Source organism: Aquarana catesbeiana, linkage group LG04 (genome assembly GCF_042186555.1).
Source record: "Aquarana catesbeiana isolate 2022-GZ linkage group LG04, ASM4218655v1, whole genome shotgun sequence".
NCBI classification, from domain to species: Eukaryota; Metazoa; Chordata; class Amphibia; order Anura; family Ranidae; genus Aquarana; species Aquarana catesbeiana.
This window is the reverse complement of record NC_133327.1, coordinates 615,468,943-615,488,283: the sequence shown is the minus strand read 5'-3', so window position 1 is coordinate 615,488,283 and position 19,341 is coordinate 615,468,943. Positions and strand designations below refer to the sequence as shown.

The 19,341-nt window shown below is 41.2% G+C and overlaps 1 protein-coding gene across 2 annotated transcripts in view; it reads left to right on the top strand.

Annotated features, from left to right (window-relative positions):
• SNAP25 (synaptosome associated protein 25) overlaps positions 1-19,341 on the top strand; it is a 181,455-nt gene that overhangs the window by 110,190 nt on the left and 51,924 nt on the right. For both annotated transcript variants that reach the window (XM_073628277.1, XM_073628278.1), the window contains exon 4: positions 12,643-12,691. In XM_073628277.1, the coding sequence (XP_073484378.1) occupies positions 12,643-12,691 (49 nt within the window). The remainder of the gene's footprint in view (positions 1-12,642; positions 12,692-19,341) is intronic.

Here is a 19,341-nt window from a genome sequence, read left to right as displayed (position 1 = left end):
TCACAGATCCCCCCATGACAGACTCCCCCATAACAGACTCCCCAATCACAAATCCCCCCATAACAGACTCCCCCATATCACAGTCCACCCCCATATCACAGATCCCCCCATAACAGACTCCGCCATCACAGATCCCCCCATAACAGACTCCCCCATCACAGATCCACCCATATCACAGTCCCCCCCATATCACAGATCCCCCCCATAACAGACTCCCCCATCACAGTCCCCCCCATATCACAGATCCCCCCATATCACAGATCCCCCCATATCACAGCCCCCCCATATCACAGATTCCCCCCCATATCACAGATTCTTCCCATAACAGATCCCCCCATAACAGACTCCGCCATCACAGATCCCCCCATCACAGATCCACCCATATCACAGACCCCCCCATCACAGAGCCCCCCATATTACAGTCCCACCCATATCAGACTGCCTTATATTACAGATGCCCCCCCCATCACAAAGCCCCCATAACAGACTCCCCTCATCGATATTACACTGCCTTCTATATGCCTTCTATAATATCACAGCACTCCCCCTTCCCTCTGTTACCTGTATCACACAAGACACGAAGCATGGTAGGTCCGGACAAAGGGCCGGACTTTGCAAGTGAAAGGCAGGTGATTGATTCCTGAGACCGCCCCGATGCCTAGTAACCAATCACCCGCTTCTTAACACAAAAGGTCCTTTGTCCAGACCTATCATGTTTCCCGTCCTGTGTGATAAAAGTAGCAGAGGGCAGGGGGAGTGCTGCGATATTAAAGGGGCAGTCCGCGGGCCGGATAAAAAATGCTGGTGGGCCGGATTCGGCCCACGGGCCGTAGTTTGAGGACCCCTGCCTTAGACATTCAGATTAAGAATCATTAACCACTACTCTGAAGTCGTTTTTTTAACCGGTTTTCTATCCATTTACAAACGGATTTTTCCAAGCCTGTAGACTTTACCTTACCCATGAGCTGTGTGTGGGGAACTGTGTCAAACACTTTTGCAAAATCCAAGCATACTGTACTATGTCCACAGGCACCCCTCTGTCCAAGGTTTTACTTGCCTCTTCATAAAAAGAAATCAGATTTGTCTGACAACTTCTGTCTTTCATGAATCCATGCTGTCTGTTGCTTAAAATATTTTTTCCAGCAAGAACTCATCTATGTGGTTTTTTATTAGACTCTCCAGTATGTTCCCGACTAAAGAAGTTAAACTAACAGGTCTATAGTTACTTGGTAAAGACTTTGATCCCTTTTAAATATAGGCACCCTATTGGCCTAACACCAATCCCGTGGTACTATTCCAGTCCTTCAAGAGTCCCTAAAAATTAGAAACAATGGCTTTAAAATGACAGAGCTCAATTCTAACAATTCAACATCTGTATTTAGGGTGTAACAAACTTCCCCTACCTCCCTTGAGAGCACGTGGGGGTTCTTCTCCCCCACAGCAGCTGTCACTTTTGAAATCAGCATAGCTATGCTAGTCTATGTCTGGTCTGCACATCCATGTCATTCATTCACAGAGATCTGTGAATAAATTACAAGTCCCGTCTGCTACCAGGGCAGATGGACTTGTAGTCCTCAGTGGACCACAAGTATGATAATCACTGTACTCATAATTTGTGGAGACTTCCTCTAGCTCTACAACTGAAAGCCTGAACCTCAGTATGGACAGCTTGGAGGGAGAGTCTGCAGGACCATAGCATTGTATCCGGAATCCACCGATTGTAGGTGCAATGTTTTGCAAGCTCCTATGGAAAAAACAAGAAATGCAATGTGCTTTTGTGCTTTTTTATTCTGGCTTAGTCTTTAATGTTACTGAGGTTACCTGCCCTCTAGTAGGCAGAATTTTTTTTCCAGAAGCTTTAATTCTGCAGGAATCAGCCATCAGTATATTTATCATTTTCTGTGAAGAGATTCAATAGAGATTTGGATATACTGTATTAGTAGGCACAGTAGAATTCTCTTTAAGATAAAAGAATAGCTGCATTATAAAATAAAAGCTAGAATGAACCCCAGGGAAGCTAGAAATGCTCCCTTACAGTGAGGCTGCCCTTGCACCGAAGGATTAAATGCAGTTTCTACATGCTCATTCCTTTGCTCCTGCAGGCTCCCTGTGTGCTGTAAGACCAGTCCCTGCAGCCTTTTCTCCCCAATGGCATAAAAATTATAGAACAAAGAGGCTTGATTATCATGTGTATAAAATATGTACCAATGAATGCGTGATTATTCTTCAGCCCCTAGAAAAACGGCAAAATACTGTATGTCCCAGACAGAGAGGGGACCAAGAGAAAGATGGGGCTTACTGAAGAGCAATACACGTGAAAATTAATTATTTAAAAATGTATTAAAGTGGTCCAAAAAAATAAAACATGTGGATATAATGCCGCGTACACACAGTCGGACTTTTCGTCTACAAAAGTCCGACAGTCTGTCCGACAGACTTCCGGCGGACTTCCGGCGGACTTTCGGCGGACTTGCAGCAGACTTTCTAACGAACGGACTTGCCTACACACGACCACACAAAAGTCCGACGGATTCGTACGTGATGACGTACACCGGACTAAAATAAGGAAGTTCATAGCCAGTAGCCAATAGCTGCCCTAGCATGGGTTTTTGTCCGTCGGACTAGCACACAGACGAGCGGATTTCGGGGTCCGTCGTAGTTACGACGTAAAGATTTGAAGCATGTTTCAAATCTAAAGTCCGTCGGATTTGAGACTGAAAAAGTCTGCTGAAAGTCCGGAGAAGCCCACACACGATCGGATTACCAGCCAGCTTTAGTCCGTCGGCGTCCGTTGGACTTTTGTAGACGAAAAGTCCGACCGTGTGTACGCGGCATAAGAGTATAAACCTTTTGCTGAACTACCCTAAATGCAGATTGCCGACTGGCATGTGAGGGTCAATCGGTACAACCACAGACTGGGGAACAAAACAACATGCAACGAAAATTGACAAACAACATATCCGGACGGTGTTATATGGAACAGTGTGGATACTGGCGAACGCAGATACATAAGCTACATAATAATAATATGTGGTTTGTACGTGTATTGCTCTTCAGTAAGCTCCATCTTTCTCTTGGTCCCCTCTCTGTCTGGGACATACAGTTTTTTGCAGTTTTTCTCCCCAATGCCCTGGCAGTTACAGGTGCTTTGACATCATCAAGGCGAATGCAGGACCAATAGCCTTGCATTGGAAGTAAGGACATCCGGCTGCTGCAAGATCCAGGAATTGGGTCAGTAAAATTACTTTTTCCACCCCCTAGACCTAAACAACCATTTCAGCCTTGCAGCGTGGGGCAATCTCATTGCAAAGGAGGATTTTTATTTTCCCTGGTGTTGGGAGTAAGCACATTACCTCATTGTTCCTGACTATGCTGCTGCTCTTTAACATATCTAAAAATGATCTGGCTGGTGATGTCATCACCTATATTTTGTGCTGTCAAGCAATCAGTCTTGCCTAAAATAAGCTCCTTAAAAGTGGATATTTCTGATTTAAAGACTTTTACAGCTGCGGGAATAAGCAGCTTATGATACATTTCTATAGCACCCACCAGGTCAGGGAAGGATTTGTACAATTTTATATTCATCATTCTTCTAAACATTGCTTTATAAAGTCACTTGCCAACATGCTGCCTCAAGACCATATGATTGTTGGCACTTTTTTTCTACAGATTTTTTTGCCCTTGTTACCAGCCATGCTACTAGATCATTATCAGAAACAGAAACCACTATTGTATGCAGCATGTTGTGTTCCTTTTTTATATTCAGAGTCCCCTTCAAAATGCATAGTCTATCAGTAGCCTACAGAAGAGATGGGATAACTACACTGAGCAAAATTATAAACTCAACACTTTTGTGTTTGCCCCTATTTATCATGAGCTGAACTTTCTATGTACACAAAAGGCCTATTTCTCTTAAATATTGTTCACAAATCTGTCTAAATCTGTGTTAGTGAGCATGTCTCCCTTGTCGAGATAATCCATCCACCTCACAGGTGTGGCATATCAAGATGTTGATTAGACAGCATGATTATTGCAAAGGTGTGCCTTAGGCTGGCCACAATAAAAGGCCACTCTAATATGCAAAAAAGCATAAATTGCCAACTTTATTTTGCATCCCTACACTGAGACTAGCAAGTGTCTTTTGGTAAATGCAACCAGGTTCGCCACTAGATTAGGGTACAAGGTTTGCTTTCCTCATTCTAGGTGTGGACCCAAAGGCGAGTAAAAACCAATGATTTTGGAGAGATTTCAGGGATCTCTCATAGAGCACCTCACTGAAACTGTGTTTACTATGCTTCAGTTTGTGAATGAATAGGAGCCTCTGTATAGAGAGCTTCTATTTATTCATCTGCAGTGCAGCTGAGGCTGCAGAAAAAGAGACCAGGGACTCCTCATTCCCCTTCTCTGTCTCAAAAAGAGACATCAAGGGTCTGGTAGCCTCCCTGGCGGTTTTCCCGAGTGTGGCTCGGGGTTAAAATTCAGTACCATTAGCGGTAACCCCGAGCCACACTCGGGATCGCATTGCAGGATCCTGGGGCAGCGTTACTTACCTTGTCCCCGGGATCCTGCGATGTCCCCCGCAGTGTCCGAGGGCTCCGTCCTCCTCCGAAGCCTCTCCGTGCCAGGCTCCGTTCCCTGCGAGCGGCGCGACGCACGGGGGCGGAGCCTGGCGGCAAATTCAAAAAAATGTCAAAATCATAACACATACAGTACTGTAATCTTACAGATTACAGTACTGTATGAAATGATTTCACATCCCTTTTGTCCCCAGTGCTCTGGCCCATGCCCTGCATGCAGTTTTACATGATATACACTGTTCTTTCTGCCTGGAAACTGGAGATTGTCCATAGCAACCAAAAAGTGTCCCTTTACGTCAAAAGTGGCTTTAGACCAGCTAGAAAACAGCGATAGTAAATTAGAACACTTGCAGAATTGAGTGATAGTGAATTGTGGGGAAATTTATTTTATTACTATTTTTTTAAATTTTTTTTAATTATTTATTTTTATTTATTATATTATAATTTATGTTTTTGTGTTTCAAACTTTATCATACCCGGGATATCTACTAGACTATGGTTTGGACAGATTTAAGTGTGTTATTGTTAAGATTTACAGACCTACAATATAAAACGCCAAATTTCCATGCAAAATAATTGTACCACTTTCAGCACCTAAAATCCGAAATAATCATACCGCCAGGGAGGTTAAAACCCCTGATACATAAAAAAAAAAAACACAACAGTGCTGTAAAAAAATAATAGTATAGTTAAAAGTAAAAAAAAAAATAAAAACAAATAAATAAATAAATAGTAAGGCCTTGTTCTCACAGTGTGTACTTCAGTGCACACCTGTGTGAGGCCATGTTTGTCCACACAGGGATGCACAGGTTCATCCCCGTGCAGGCATTTCCACCGATGTCAATTGGGACGTAGTGGTTGTACGGACATGGTTGTTGCTCCCAGTTTGATGTCTGTGTGGGTGCATGTGCCCCAAACTCATGATGTCTGCTTTCATTGCCATGCACCCGCACCTTCAATGATGTCAGATTGGGAGCAGCTGTTGTGTCCATCCAGCCGCTGCATCCCAATTGACATCAATAAGACTGCCTTCATGAAGACGCACAGAGCACCTGTGCAATGTGCCAAGTGGGCAAATGTGTCCCTCCACGGGTGTATGCTTGAGTACATCCCTTGTGAAAAAGCCCTTAATAGGAATTTAGCAGGAATTTTGTAAGTTATTATGTGTTTGTGGCCACTAACACTTTTAGTGTATTTTTAGCAATAATAGTGATTTGATAAACATTTACAGCTATTGCAGGACCAAATAAAAACAGTGGCACCTTTAGTGCTGGTTCACACAGGGGCGACTTGTCAGGCGACCTAGCCGCCTGACAAGTCGCGTCCCGTTCTCTACTACGGAACCGTTCTAATAGGAGCGTCGCAAGCCGCTCCGACTTAGAAAAAGGTTCCTGTAGTATTTTTGGGGCGACTTCAGGTGACTTGCATTGACTTCTATACAGAGGTCGTTTTGCAAATCGCCGCTGAAGTCGTGTGCAGGTCGCCTCGGTGAGGCGACCTGCAATTCGTGCCGCCCCTGTGTGAACCGGCACTTATTTTACAAGACATGTGCTTTCATGGTTTTGAGGGTCCTAAAAAAACTCTGAAAGCTGTAAGTGAAAAATTATAACCTCCAGGTTTTTGGAGCAATTTTGCTTATTTACAGTTTTGTGTACATTCTATTTTCACCGTTTTGCAAAAAGGCGCAATTTCAAATTTACAAATATGTGTTATTTATTACTTCAATACAAATTTAGCTTTTACACTTAGTGGGAATTTAGCAGAAATTTTGTAAGTTTTGCTGTGTGTGTCCACTAATAATAATATTAGTGTTTTTTTTTTAGCAAAAATATAATTTTGGTAAACATTTACACAACTGTTGTTGGGCCTAACAAATCAGTAGCACTTTATTTTATTCTACAGGTCATGTGCTTTCAGAAAATATATAGTTTGTTAGTATGTAATAAACTCTGAAAGCAAAAACAAAAAAATGCAACAATTGCAAAAATGGTCTGGCCCCATAAGTTTAGAAGTGTGGTGCAGAGCCTGTTAGCGAAAGGGTTAATCGTTCCTAAGCCCTTCTCTTTCTTGTATTTGGAGACCCCACCTGGAAGGGGGTGTAAGCGGAGTTCTTTTTTTTAAGATCTACGGAGGTAAAAATTGTGGGGTTTCTGAGATTTTTTTCAGGTATAGTTAAGCTAAGCTAAGTTTATGCTGAACTCCTGCAGCTTAGCATGAGTAGAAGTGCTGAGAAGTAAAAAGTAGGCATCTACATTTCAGATGTAGCACCAAACACTGCACAAATTGGTCGTATCAAGTATAGTCGCTGTCCCCAAATTTTGTCATGTGTGTATAGAGTGAGGCTCTGCAACCCATCAGTTGTAATCTATCCATCTATCCATCTTCCCTGCCTTGCCAACCCTCAGCCAAAAGTATTTCTCTTCAACCTGCAGAGTGGCACAGGGAGCGTACTGTACTGATCCCCACCAGTCCTCCTCTCCCATACATCCCAGGCACTTGTGTGTGACATCATGTCGGATGGACTGGAGAGGAAGGCCAGCGGGGATCAGCACACCAGAACATGTAGATCTGTCACAGCAACGTCCCTGTGCCACTATGCAGAAAACTACTTCTGTACTATAGACTGCTGCCCGCTGCACTTTGCCCTCCTGGCCCCCCAGTACTGTGCTCTGCTGCTTCCCTGTAATTTTCCCTCCTGACCACCAGGCTGTGCCCCCTGTACTTTGGCCTCCTGACCCCCCAGTACTGTGCCCTGTTGCCCCCTGTAATTTTCCCTCCTGACACCCCAGTACTATGGCTTGGTGCCCCCTGTACTTTGCCCTCCTGACCCCCCCATTACTGTGCCCTACTGCCCTCCCCTGGACTTTGCCCTCCTGACCCCCTAGTAATATGCCCTGCTCCCCCCCCCCTGTACTTTGCCCTCCTGACCCCCCATTACATTGTCCTGCTGCCCCCCATACTTTGCCCTCCTGACTCCCAAGTACTGTGCCCTGCTGCCCCCCTGTAACTTGCCACCCTGACAACCAGTTCTGTGCCCTGCTTCTCCCTGAACAAGACCTTTTTGGCTGTGTTCCTGTCATTATTATGAGATCTTTCTATATATATGTACAGTATTTTAAAAATAAATTGTTACATCCAGTATTTAAAGCACTGCAAAAATTTGCCAGTGCTATACTCATATATAAAGTACATTCTCATCCTACAAGGGCTTGCTGGACACAATAAGTGTCCCTGGAAACTATTTTTTTAAATGTTGGCAACTATGAGCATTTACGCATCAAACAATGTGGCAAGGGGGTGGTCAATAATGACGGCCTGTATATTTCTCTTATGACAGGATTCCTTTAAAGTGGCCAATATGGGCTCCAAAACTGTAGCATTGCTCCCCTGCGATCAGGCCAATTTTTGGTGAAACGTGTTAAGAAAAGGTGATTCCTGGGCAGGGACATCATAAAAACTGCCATACTATAGATGTTTCAATAAATAAGAAAGAGATATTTGGTGTGCTGCTCCTATTCATCCATTGCATGGGTAGCAGACATAAGATACAACTGGCTGCTTATGTTTCTACACAAAGAATGTCTTTGATTTCACACTTATGAACCATTGTATTCTCACTTTATGTGACATGTTAGTGGATTTGGACACTTATGTTATCTTGCCTTTTTTCATCTTCAAAGAGGAATATATATATGTATGTGTATGTGTATGTGTGTATATATATATATATATATATATATATATATATATATATATATATATATATATATATATATATATATTTGATATAAACTACACACTCCTGTTAAAATGCCAGGTTTCTGTGATGTAAAAAAATGAGACAAAGATAAATAATTTCAGAACATTTTCCACCTTTAATGTGTCCTATAAACTGTATAACTCAGTTGAAAAACAAACTGAAATCTTTTAGGTGGAGGGAAGTAAAAATAGAAAACTAAAATATGATGGCTGCATATGTGTGCACACCCTTAAACTAATACTTTGTCAAAGCACCTTTTATTTTATTACAGCACTCAGTCTTTTTGGGTATGAGTCTATCAGCATGGCACATCTTGTCTTGGCAATATTTGCCCACTCTTCTCTGCAAAAACATTCAAAATCTTTTTAGATTGCGAGGGCATCTCCTGTGCACAACCCTCTTCAGATCACTCCACAGATTTTCAATGGGATTCAGGTCTGGGCTATGGCTGGGCCATTCCAAAACTTTAATCTTCTTCTGGTGAAGCCATTCCTTTGTTGATTTGGATGTATGCTTTGGGTCATTGTCAAGCTGAAAGTTGAAGTTCCTCTTCATGTTCAGCTTTCTAGCAGAAGCCTGAAGGTTTTGTACCAATTTTGACTGATATTTGAAACTGTTCATAATTCCCTCTACCTTGACTAAGGCCCCTGTCCCAGCTGAAGAAAAACAGCCCCAAAGCATGATGCTGCCACCACCATGCTTCACAGTGTGCATGGGGTTCTTTTGGTGATGTGCAGTGTTGTTTTTGCGCCAAACATATCTTTTGGAATTATGGCCAAAAAGTTCAGCCTTGGTTGCAACAGACCAGAACACATTTCCCCACATGCTTTTGGGAGACTTCAGGTGTGTTTTTGCAAAATTTAGCCGGGCTTGGATGTTTTTCCTCATAAGAAAAGGCTTCCATCTTGCCACTCTACCCCATAGTCCAGACATATGAAGAATACGGGAGATTGTTGTCACATGCACCACATAGCCAGTACTTGCCAGATATTCCTGCAGCTCCTTTAATGTTCCTGTAGGCCTCTTGGCAGCCTCCCTGACCAGTTTTCTTCTCGTCTTTTCATACATAACTTTTGGAGGGACGTCCAGTTCTTAGTCATGTCACTGTTGTACCATATGATGACTGTCTATCATATTCTGACTGTGTTCCATGGTATATCTAATGCCTTGTAAACTCTTTTGTACCCTTCTCCTGACTGATACCTTTTAACACTGAGATCCCTCTGATGCTTTGGAAGCTCTCTGCAGGCCATGGCTTTTGCTGTAGGATTCAACTAAAAAAATGTCAGGAAATGCCTACTAGTACAGCTAAACTTTATTTGGGGTTAATCAGAGGAACTTTAAATGATGGAAGGTGTGTACGGACTCCTATTTAACATGAGTTTGAATGTGACTGCTTAAGTCTGAACACAGCTACATCCCCAGTTATGAGATGGTGGGCACACTTATGTAACCACATTATTTTATTTTTCCATTTTTACTTCCCCCCTCTAAAAGATTGCAGTTTGTTTTTCAACTGAGTTGTACAGTTTATAGGTCACATTAAAGGTGGAAAAAGTTCTGAAATGATTTATCTTTGTCTCATTCCTTTACATCACAGAAACCTGACATTTTAACAGGGGTGTACACTGTGTGTGTGTATATATATATATATATATATATATATATATATATATATATATATACATATATATACGGGTGGCTGCAGCTTCAAGCTTGATCAGAAAGGCCATTTCTCAATGTTACATTACGCTGCATTAGGCTGACGAGTGCAGGGATGTGAGTGATGTGTTGGCAAGAAAGCTGTACATTTACAAAAAACTGGTACAAAAAAGACATTTAGTGAGGAAATCAGATTTCACCATTTACTTGAACAGTTCCTGCTTGTTGTGGATAGAAAAATGAATCCTCAGATGTCTGAGTGTGAAATGAGGGGAAGCTCTGCTGATTTCTATCATCCAATCATGTGCAAACTAAAATGCTGTTTTTTTTTTATTTTCCTTGCACGTGATTGGGTATTCTTTGCAAAGTGAAGCCTTACCTCATTTACTAAGCTCTGGATCAAGTGCCCTTGCAGGGCAACCTATATTTGCCTTTAGTAAATCCACACCATTGTCTGTGCACCAAATCAGCCATTTTGACATATGCACATAAGTATCAGTATAGGTATGTGGGAATCCAAACAGTTTATAGAAAATCTTGGTTAACAATAATCTACCAAGAAGAGTAGTACCCAGGTCTGAACCCACAACTTCTGCTGTGTCTGGTGATGTCTCTTCTTGCTGAGCCACCTGGGATGCTGGACAGCTCTCTGGACAATTTCTTGAATGACACTGCCTCAAACCTTGTTTCTTTGAACTTTAAACCCTTTGCTCCTGCCATAAACTTGCTATGCCTTTGCTAATCTGGTTGCCAGATTACTGTGCTGTCTACAGCCAGTATCTCACTCTTGTCACTCCTGCTGCAGTCTGTATCTCTGTTATCACTCATTACTGATCTTTGGCTTGTTCCTCAACTATGTTTCTGCTGGATCCCAACCTTCTATATCTGCTACTTGATCCTGGCTTGCTCACCTCCTGGTGAGGCAATCATGAGCACCGTGACCTGGTATTCACACACAACAAAACCCATCTTAACCATCCGGAGCTCTGCTCTGGTGAACACTGGTTAGTGCTTAGACTTCCCACCTTGGGTGAGCCCCTGTCATCCTCCAGGGTGACCTGCTGCTGCACTTATTCAGCTAGTTGGTGGGAGCCTCTCTACTGCTATAGCTAATGGTCTTCAAGCCTGACCCTTGACCGTGACATAGTGGAAGTTTTATCTTATTTAACTTTTGTAGGGTATTGTTAAAAACAAGGGAGGGTCTGTAAGCCTGGGCTCTAAAGGGGGTATGAGAAGTGAAGCAGGAGTTATTAGAAAAACAAAATTGGGGGAGAAAATTAATAATAGAGGAAGATGGGAATAGGGGAGAGTCTTAGGTTTGACTCTAAGAGGCTTGCAACGTTTGATTGGCTAAAAGAGACTGATATTCCAGTGTGCTTTTGAAGTATACACAGCAGTACCAAGTGGAATTTGTCATGTTGATTGCATAGGGAAAGGGTGAGATCTTCCAACAACATTACTTTGTTAATGTTCCCAGGCCTAGGGTTTTAGAATGTTTTAATTATTACATTTTTAACTGTTTTATATTTGATTTTTACTATCTTAATACAATCTTTGTTTTAAAAATAAATATATAATATAAGGCAAATGGTTCCCAGAGGACTATGAGTTCTATAAGAGATAGAACAACACATAGTTTCTGCTTTGTGACTATGCTCTTTTCACGTAAAAGAGAAGTATGATTTTTTGTAGATTCATACTTACCTAGGTGGATGCAGCATCAGACTGATGCTGCATCTGTATCCCATCGCCTCTTCACTGAGAACCGAGCCACCGAACAACGCCGATGGCTCAGTTCTCTCCCCCCCCCCCCCCCCCCGGAGCGGAGAGCTGCTGCCTGTCAGTCAGCATCTCTCCTGCTCTGCTCCTCCACGCTCATTGGAGTGCTGAGCTGTGGTGGGGCTGAGACATCAGTCCAGGCACCTGGTGGATCCAGACTTCCTTGAGATGATGCGCTGCCTGGACTGATTCCAGTGACGTCAGTAGGGAGCAGACTTCAGACCGCTCTCCGCTAAAAATGGGTCAAAGGAGTGTAAAACAAATTGCACACCTGTGACCCATAAGAGATGCCCAGTCTAAAAAGCTTAGGCTGGACTTCTCCCTTAAACTATGGACCGAGACATCTTACAAGTGATTAATCACTGCAATGAGTCATTCACATACAAATTTCAGATTGAGCTACTTTGTTCTGTAAATGACAGGCTTTACATCAAAGAAGCAAAGGGATAGCCTGGGAAAGGAAAAGCAGTCTAAAGCTGCCCCCGCTAGCTGAAAAGGAAGGTTCACAATGTATGCAATATTTCATATTTACTTAAAAAAAAACAAGATATTTTTAATTTTTTTTTTTTGCAGCCCTGACTATAATTATGTTCCCCTTCAAGATCAGATCCTTAAAGATATAAAAACATAACAGCCCAATGCATTTTAACCAATGGATGTTTCTTATTTGATTTATACAGACACTGCTTGCAGAAAGTGATAGTGTTATTATAAGCTAGACACCAAAACTGACATCCCTCGCGCTAAATTTCTAGCTTGCCCTCCATCTTATTAACCTTATTTGCTTAGCCTTAAATGTTGGTTTCACTTTCTGACTGTTTTCTCTGTCTTCTCTCTGCTGTGCCACCTTTCTTGGGGATATAGAGTAAAGATGCTGGAATCAGGACTTTGGTTATGTTGGATGAGCAAGGAGGTGAGTTCAGTTTTCTTAGGACAAATATTTATTTTGAAAAGCTTTTACTTTCAATATGTGACTTTATATGATGAACCACTCAGAAGTGTTATATTTCCCAGAGTTGCACACCCACACAGCTTGGACAATGTGCTTCTCTAAAATAATATTTGCAACTGCTTATGTGTGTGTGTGTGTGTTATCCTTTCACTCTCAGTAATTCGATGCCCATGGGGTACCATGTATGATACACTTAAAAGCTTTTTGCATAGAATTTTCTTGGCAGATTTTTTACGAGGTAGGTCGCCAGGTTTGTTCTCAACCCTCCCTGTTTGCACAGATTTGCACAGATTTGAGACTGACATTCAGAATGTGATAGCATATGTGCATAGCCAATTTGTACACAATTTAGACAAGGACCAATTACCCTACCAGCTTGTCTTTGGAGTGTGGAAGGAAACCAACACAAGCACGGGGAGAACACGCAAACTTCATGCAGACAGTGCAGAAAACAAGTACCCCAGTGCAGAAGTGAATATATATTTAAAGTAGCACTTCAGCCATGTAAAACTCACAAAAGTAAAAAAAAAAAGATTCACTTATCTTGCAGAATAATAAGAGATGAGGTCACTAACATTCCTCTGCTGTTATCGTTCACATGTGAATGTTTTCCTAAGCAAATTGACCTGTCTGCACACACTATCACATGCTCAAATGCCATAAAGATAGAGCTATAAAGTAAAGCTGGCCACACACAAGTACATTTTCAAATGAACTTTCAAACAAAAATTGGTACGAATATTTGATACCTTGTCAAACATCGTTCAAAAGCACTTCAGAATTTTGTTTGTCGTTAATATTTGATTTTATGCATGATTGCATAAATGCATGAAGGTAAAAAAAACTTCAGCCTATAGAATCACTTTAATATGTTTATTACTGAACTTTGACTGGAGAGCACCTTTAACTCACCAACACCGGCGCCTCCCGGCCCTTTAAGGGTTTTCAGATGCCGTGGGGTTTATGATCATGTGAGCGCCATGATTGATTCTGTTAGCTGCCGGTAACTGTCCCGGAAGCATGTAGGGCGCGCAATCTTGGCACAGCTGTGTTTGTAATGCAGTACGCTAATATGCAGCTCAGCGCCAAGGCCCACCTGCCGAGAGGCCACATATTTGCGTGCCGCTGACGTCAAGGGGTTAAATAAAGATGGCAAATTGGACTTCCTGTTCATTGTCCCAATAGAGAAATACTGGCAACAGTAACATTTCTCCCAAACCTTCCATAGCAGCTATTATTCAAGTACAACAGACAAATCAATGTAAAAATAAATTCAGATATCTTAGTTTCTGTGCAGGTAAGGTATTGACTGTTATTTTTGTGGCTTGATCACAAAGTAACTTTTTGTTTAGGGCTGACTCTCCTTTTAAAGAGTCATTCCACCAGAAAATATTTTAGTTTTTGGAATATATGGGAAAGGAAGTGGTCAATATCTGCCACATAATAGGCCCAGACATGTTTGCAGTTGGGAAAAAAAATACACCATCCCCTGATAGCTGTCCCTATGGTACAGCAGAGGTGAGTCCTTCCTTCTTCTGTAACTTATACCTTGTTGCTTTAGCTGGTAGGCAGCTGAGAAAAAACAGCAAAACTGCAAATGAATGTCAGGGAATAAATAGCACTTGTTTCAAGAGATATTTCAGCCAGAAACATACAGATGGCTGGGGAGGACCTTAAAAAAAAAGGTCACAGATATGCAAAAGTTTAATATTTATATGGGTTTTTTTTTTATATTGTATAATTGTACCAAAGTCATGGCTTTACATTTTTTTAAACCCAATCCAAAACAGTTAAATTGGATCACTTCATAGGATATTCCCAAAATTGTCCATTTACTTTTTTGTCACAGGCTTACAAAGGAAACCATTCCCACCCATGTCCACCACCATGTTTTATTCCACACATTCATCATAAACACAATTTAAAAAAACAGAGTAATATTTACTTGACAGTGTTTCAGTATGTATGACAGGTTGTACCCTCAAGGTATGTCAGCTTTTAAAAGGATCTATTTGATCCATAGCATATGTCTCCTCAGGTGACATGACAGAATGGCATTTTTGGAAATGCAGCTAAACTTTGGATTGAGCATCTGTTGAATCAGAAATAAACAGGGAATGCTGGTCCAGTCATCAACTCTGTCTACACACAAGGACGATGTTGTGCCCTGACATTGCTCTAACTTCAATTTGTTTACCCCAGGTACATGGTCATCCAGCTATTTGTGGAGATTTTTGCACAAATGTAGAATGGCTGGATGACAAGTTATCATTGTGAAAGATTTGACTCCCGCGCTTATGGTACAAATGGAAGGTAAATGTAAAATATGTGATGAGCTGCAGCCTCTATCAATAAATTTACCCTAAGGTAAATGTAGAAAAATGTGAAAAAAGGGGAAGGATAGATATGGTGCTGCTCTTATTAAGAGTTAATTTGCAACCTCTAAATAATTGAGGGGTGGGTATACCACGGGTGCATATAGTGCAAAAAGTGAAAAAAAGTGCAAAAAATAAGAAATGTAAAGGATATCCTACTGTGTAAACTTCCTTTATAATGCATACTGTTAGAAGCTATGTGCATTCAAACAAAAATAAAATGAGAAATAAAAATGAAAAAACAAATAGAAAAGCGCTAACTTTTCCTGTGTGAAATCCACAATCCTGTGCAAAATCTGCAATTCAAAGTAACATTTCTGTGCCAAAAAATACAACATCTATGACTGGTATATAGTATTGCTGTGAAACTGGGCTCAGAAACATGCATATACCGTCCTTAAACCCTGGTGTACAAAAAAAGTCCAATAATAAAGTGAAAATGTGCTCCTAAGAAGCACAGAACAATTTAAAGGAGCACATTGTCACTTTATTATTGGACTTTTTTTTTATACACCAGGGTTTAAGGACGGTATATCCTTTACATTTCTTATTTTTTTCACTTTCTTTCACTTTTTGCACTATATGCATCCGTGGTATACATACCCCTCAAGTTATCATTGGCTTACAATGTTGCTTAGTTAACAAAAGAAAGGTGATATAAGCATAAAAGTAATAGAAAAAAAAGAATAAGAATTATAAATAAATACCAACATATATCCAACAAAAAAATTAAAACAATTTTATTTCACCAATTTTTGATTTTGAAGAGCCAAGTTTAAAAATATTTAAAATAGACTCTACTAGAGGTCGACCGATATGGGTTTTTCTCTGGCCGATGCCGATGCCGATATTTAGAAATCGCAGTGGCCGATGGCCGATATGTGATGCCGATTTTTTTGGGCCGATATATTAGGCCGATTTTTTTTTTTTTTTTTTCCCCTTCATCTCATAAAATCTAACATTTAGACCCCTTTCACACTGGGGCTTTTTTCAGGCGCTTTTGGGCTAAAAATAGCGCCTGTAAAGTGCCTGTAAAACGGCTCCCCTGCAGTCTCAGTGTGATATCCCGAGAGCTTTCACACTGAGGCGATGCGCTGGCAGGATGTTAAAAAAAAGTCCTGCAAGCAGCATCTTTGGAGCGGTGTATACCACCACTCCTGCCCATTGAAATGAATGCACACCGCTGCCAAAGCGCCTGCAAAGCGTTTCGGCAGCGGCGCTTCAGGCGCGCATTTAACCTCTTCCTCGGCTGCTGCTGGGTGATAAGCTCCCCGCTAGCAGCCGAATAGCGCCGCTAAAATGACGGTAAAGCGCCGCTAAAACTAGCAGTGTTTTACCGTCAACGCATGCCCGCTCCAGTGTGAAAGCAACCTAAAGTGATACAGAAATTTTTTTTACATTTAAACATTTATTAAACAAAACAAACCTCCAATCAGTTCACTTGTATGTAGAATTTAGATTAAAAAAAATATAAAAAAAAAAACTATATCTTAAAAATTAATACACAAAAACAGGTAATCAAAACTTTTGGACAAAAAAAATGGGCTAACTTTACTGCTTAGTTTTTTTTTTTTAATTTATTAGTGTATTTTTTTTTTAAATTGCGTTTGAAAGACCGCTGCGCAAATACCGTGTGACATAAAATATTGCAACAACCGCTATTTTATTCCCTAGGGTCTCTGCTAAAAAAAATATATATAATGTTTGGGGGTTCTAAGTGATTTTCTAGCAGAAAATACAGGATTTTTACTTGTAAGCAACAAGTGTCAGAAAAGATTTAGTCTTTAAATGGTTAAACTGAAAACTTCTCCACGGAGTTCAGTCTATTGATAAAAAAGAACTTGAAGAGATACAAATGTATCTTCTTATCAGACTTGGCAGGCTGCCCAGAGAAGGAGAGAAGATAACTTTCAGGCAACTTGCATTGACTTGTATTACAGAAGTCATTTGCAAGTCACGGCTGAAGTTATAATCGGCCTTTTTTAACAGCACAATCGGCCGATGCCGATTAAGTAAAAAACGCCAAATATCGGCCGATATATCGGCCGGCCGATATATCGGTCGACCTCTAGACTCTACCACTTATTGGGATATGCCACATGTACCAATGAAAGGTCGTATTAAAACAACCCATACTTTGTACAGTTACCCATACAATTAGCTGTATCAGAGTGCTGGGCAAACCAAAAACTGAATGACCAATAGGTCCAACTCTATAGAGGAAGACTTGGACCCCAAAAATGGAACCAACCAAAAGGTTAAAATCAAATCAATCAGATTCGCACTATGCAAACCTAAATAGACAGAGGAAGTCCAGAGCAATTTATATAAGCCCAACAGACTGACACCACCAAGGCTACCAGAAAATAAAGTCAAAAGTGGCTAGGAGGTATGCACCACAAGATGCAATACTTTTTATCGATAGCACGAATATGGAGAGCAGAGGTGAACTCAGTCTTGAGGCACTTGCTTCAAACCACACCAATTTTTTTGTACCGTGCCATGATTTATTACATGGGTTAGATTTTGCCTTATCAAGATCCTGTATGACTCAGTAAAGTCTGTTAATGCTCATTGTTTATTTCTTATTTGAAGTATGTTATAAAGACATCTTTGTTGTCAACTCCAACATTCATTGATGTGTTCATCTAATCCCTGCTCCAGATTATATGCTATGATCAACAGCAGAGGTGATGGTAAAGTTTGTCTGACTACAATGTTAGTGGTGCCTGTCTGCTGGGCAGCCTATACAATTTACTCTAGATCTCTTGAGTCTATTTAGGTTTGCATAGTGTGAATCTGGCTGAGATCTTGGGTACAAGGTGGTGAATTTCATTTTTTTCCTAAAATATCCCTTCCTAGAGCTGCTTTAGAGCCTACCACTTACTCCTTCTTTCAGATGTTATTTTCTGTGTATTTTACACAAAATTCCTGTGCCAGTTAGTTACAATTTTTGAACCTTCAAATGCTCCACAGTTTTCCTATTCCCTTCCTTCCCCAGGAGCTTTTTCAATTTATCTATCTATCCTTGTTTGGATTTTTTCAGTCCAAAAACAAAAATTTGAGTAGAGGAAGGCCAAATACCTTGGTAGCCTGAATAATGTATTTTTTACTTCTAATGCCTATACTCAAACAATAGATGCACACAATGCCGGTGTGGAACTCAGCACTTGGTCCTAAGAACTGCAAAGTAGTGTATAAAGCCCATGGATATTGTTGATTATTTATAAAAAAATTTTTATAAAACATCAATCTTAAAAGATGAATAAAAGTCACTCCTGGTAAGAGTCTAAGGGGTTAAACCAGTTCACAAAGTCTCTGGTGTAGAGCTGCTGATGGCAAGGCTGCTTCAAGCATGGGCTGGGGACCCAGAGACGTGGAAACAAGAGGGCAGGGAAAAAAGGAAAGAAGAACCAGGCCACACAGTAAAATGCACTCACATAGTGCTTGATGGATGAAGACATGTCAGGTACAGCAATAGAAGAAGCCGCCGGGAGATCCTTGGATGTCAGCCATGAGCGCCGCATGTCAGCGGGAGCTGAAGTCTCGAGGAGACTCGGGAAGATGCCGGCAGGGTCTCTCGTCATGGAGGTGTTCCAGAGCTGTCAGCCTGGGTACAGCCTACCACGGCGTTGGCCAATCAGAATGCATTTCGAAGGCAAGGCCATGCCTCCTTCCTCACGATCAAGATAATCAGGCTCCAATCATGTGCTTCAAAAAAAACTCCCATTGAAAACCATGCACTCTGCATGTAGATTAGGGGGTAGGGGGTAGATTAATGGAGTGACTGCCACTGTTAAAAGCCTTGAATAGGAGTAGGAACCTCAGTATGTGTCATGTTTGGAAAATTGATTGTTTGATTGCATTTTTATCTTCTGCATTGACATCTGATTGCTATGCAACATGTTTGCTTTTTCATATGTAATTTAAGCCAGTTTTATGTTCTAAATAAAGACTTAGACCTCCCATAACTCTCAAGGAGACCTGCACTGAGAAGTATGGAGGATGTCATTGCTGATCTCTCCTTTAAAAACTATTAGCTCAATAGCTGTTGTGCTGATCCAGTTGCTTCAAGCTGAACTCCATCTGTCAAAGGATTACGAATGCTGTGATTTATAAATTTCTACAGACAGTACAGCCAGGAGGGTGAAACCACTTGCTCTGTTAGGCCTCATTTACACAGGCAGCGAGGGGGCAGTAAAAACAGCGAAAAGGAAAAATTTACAGCACTGGTGC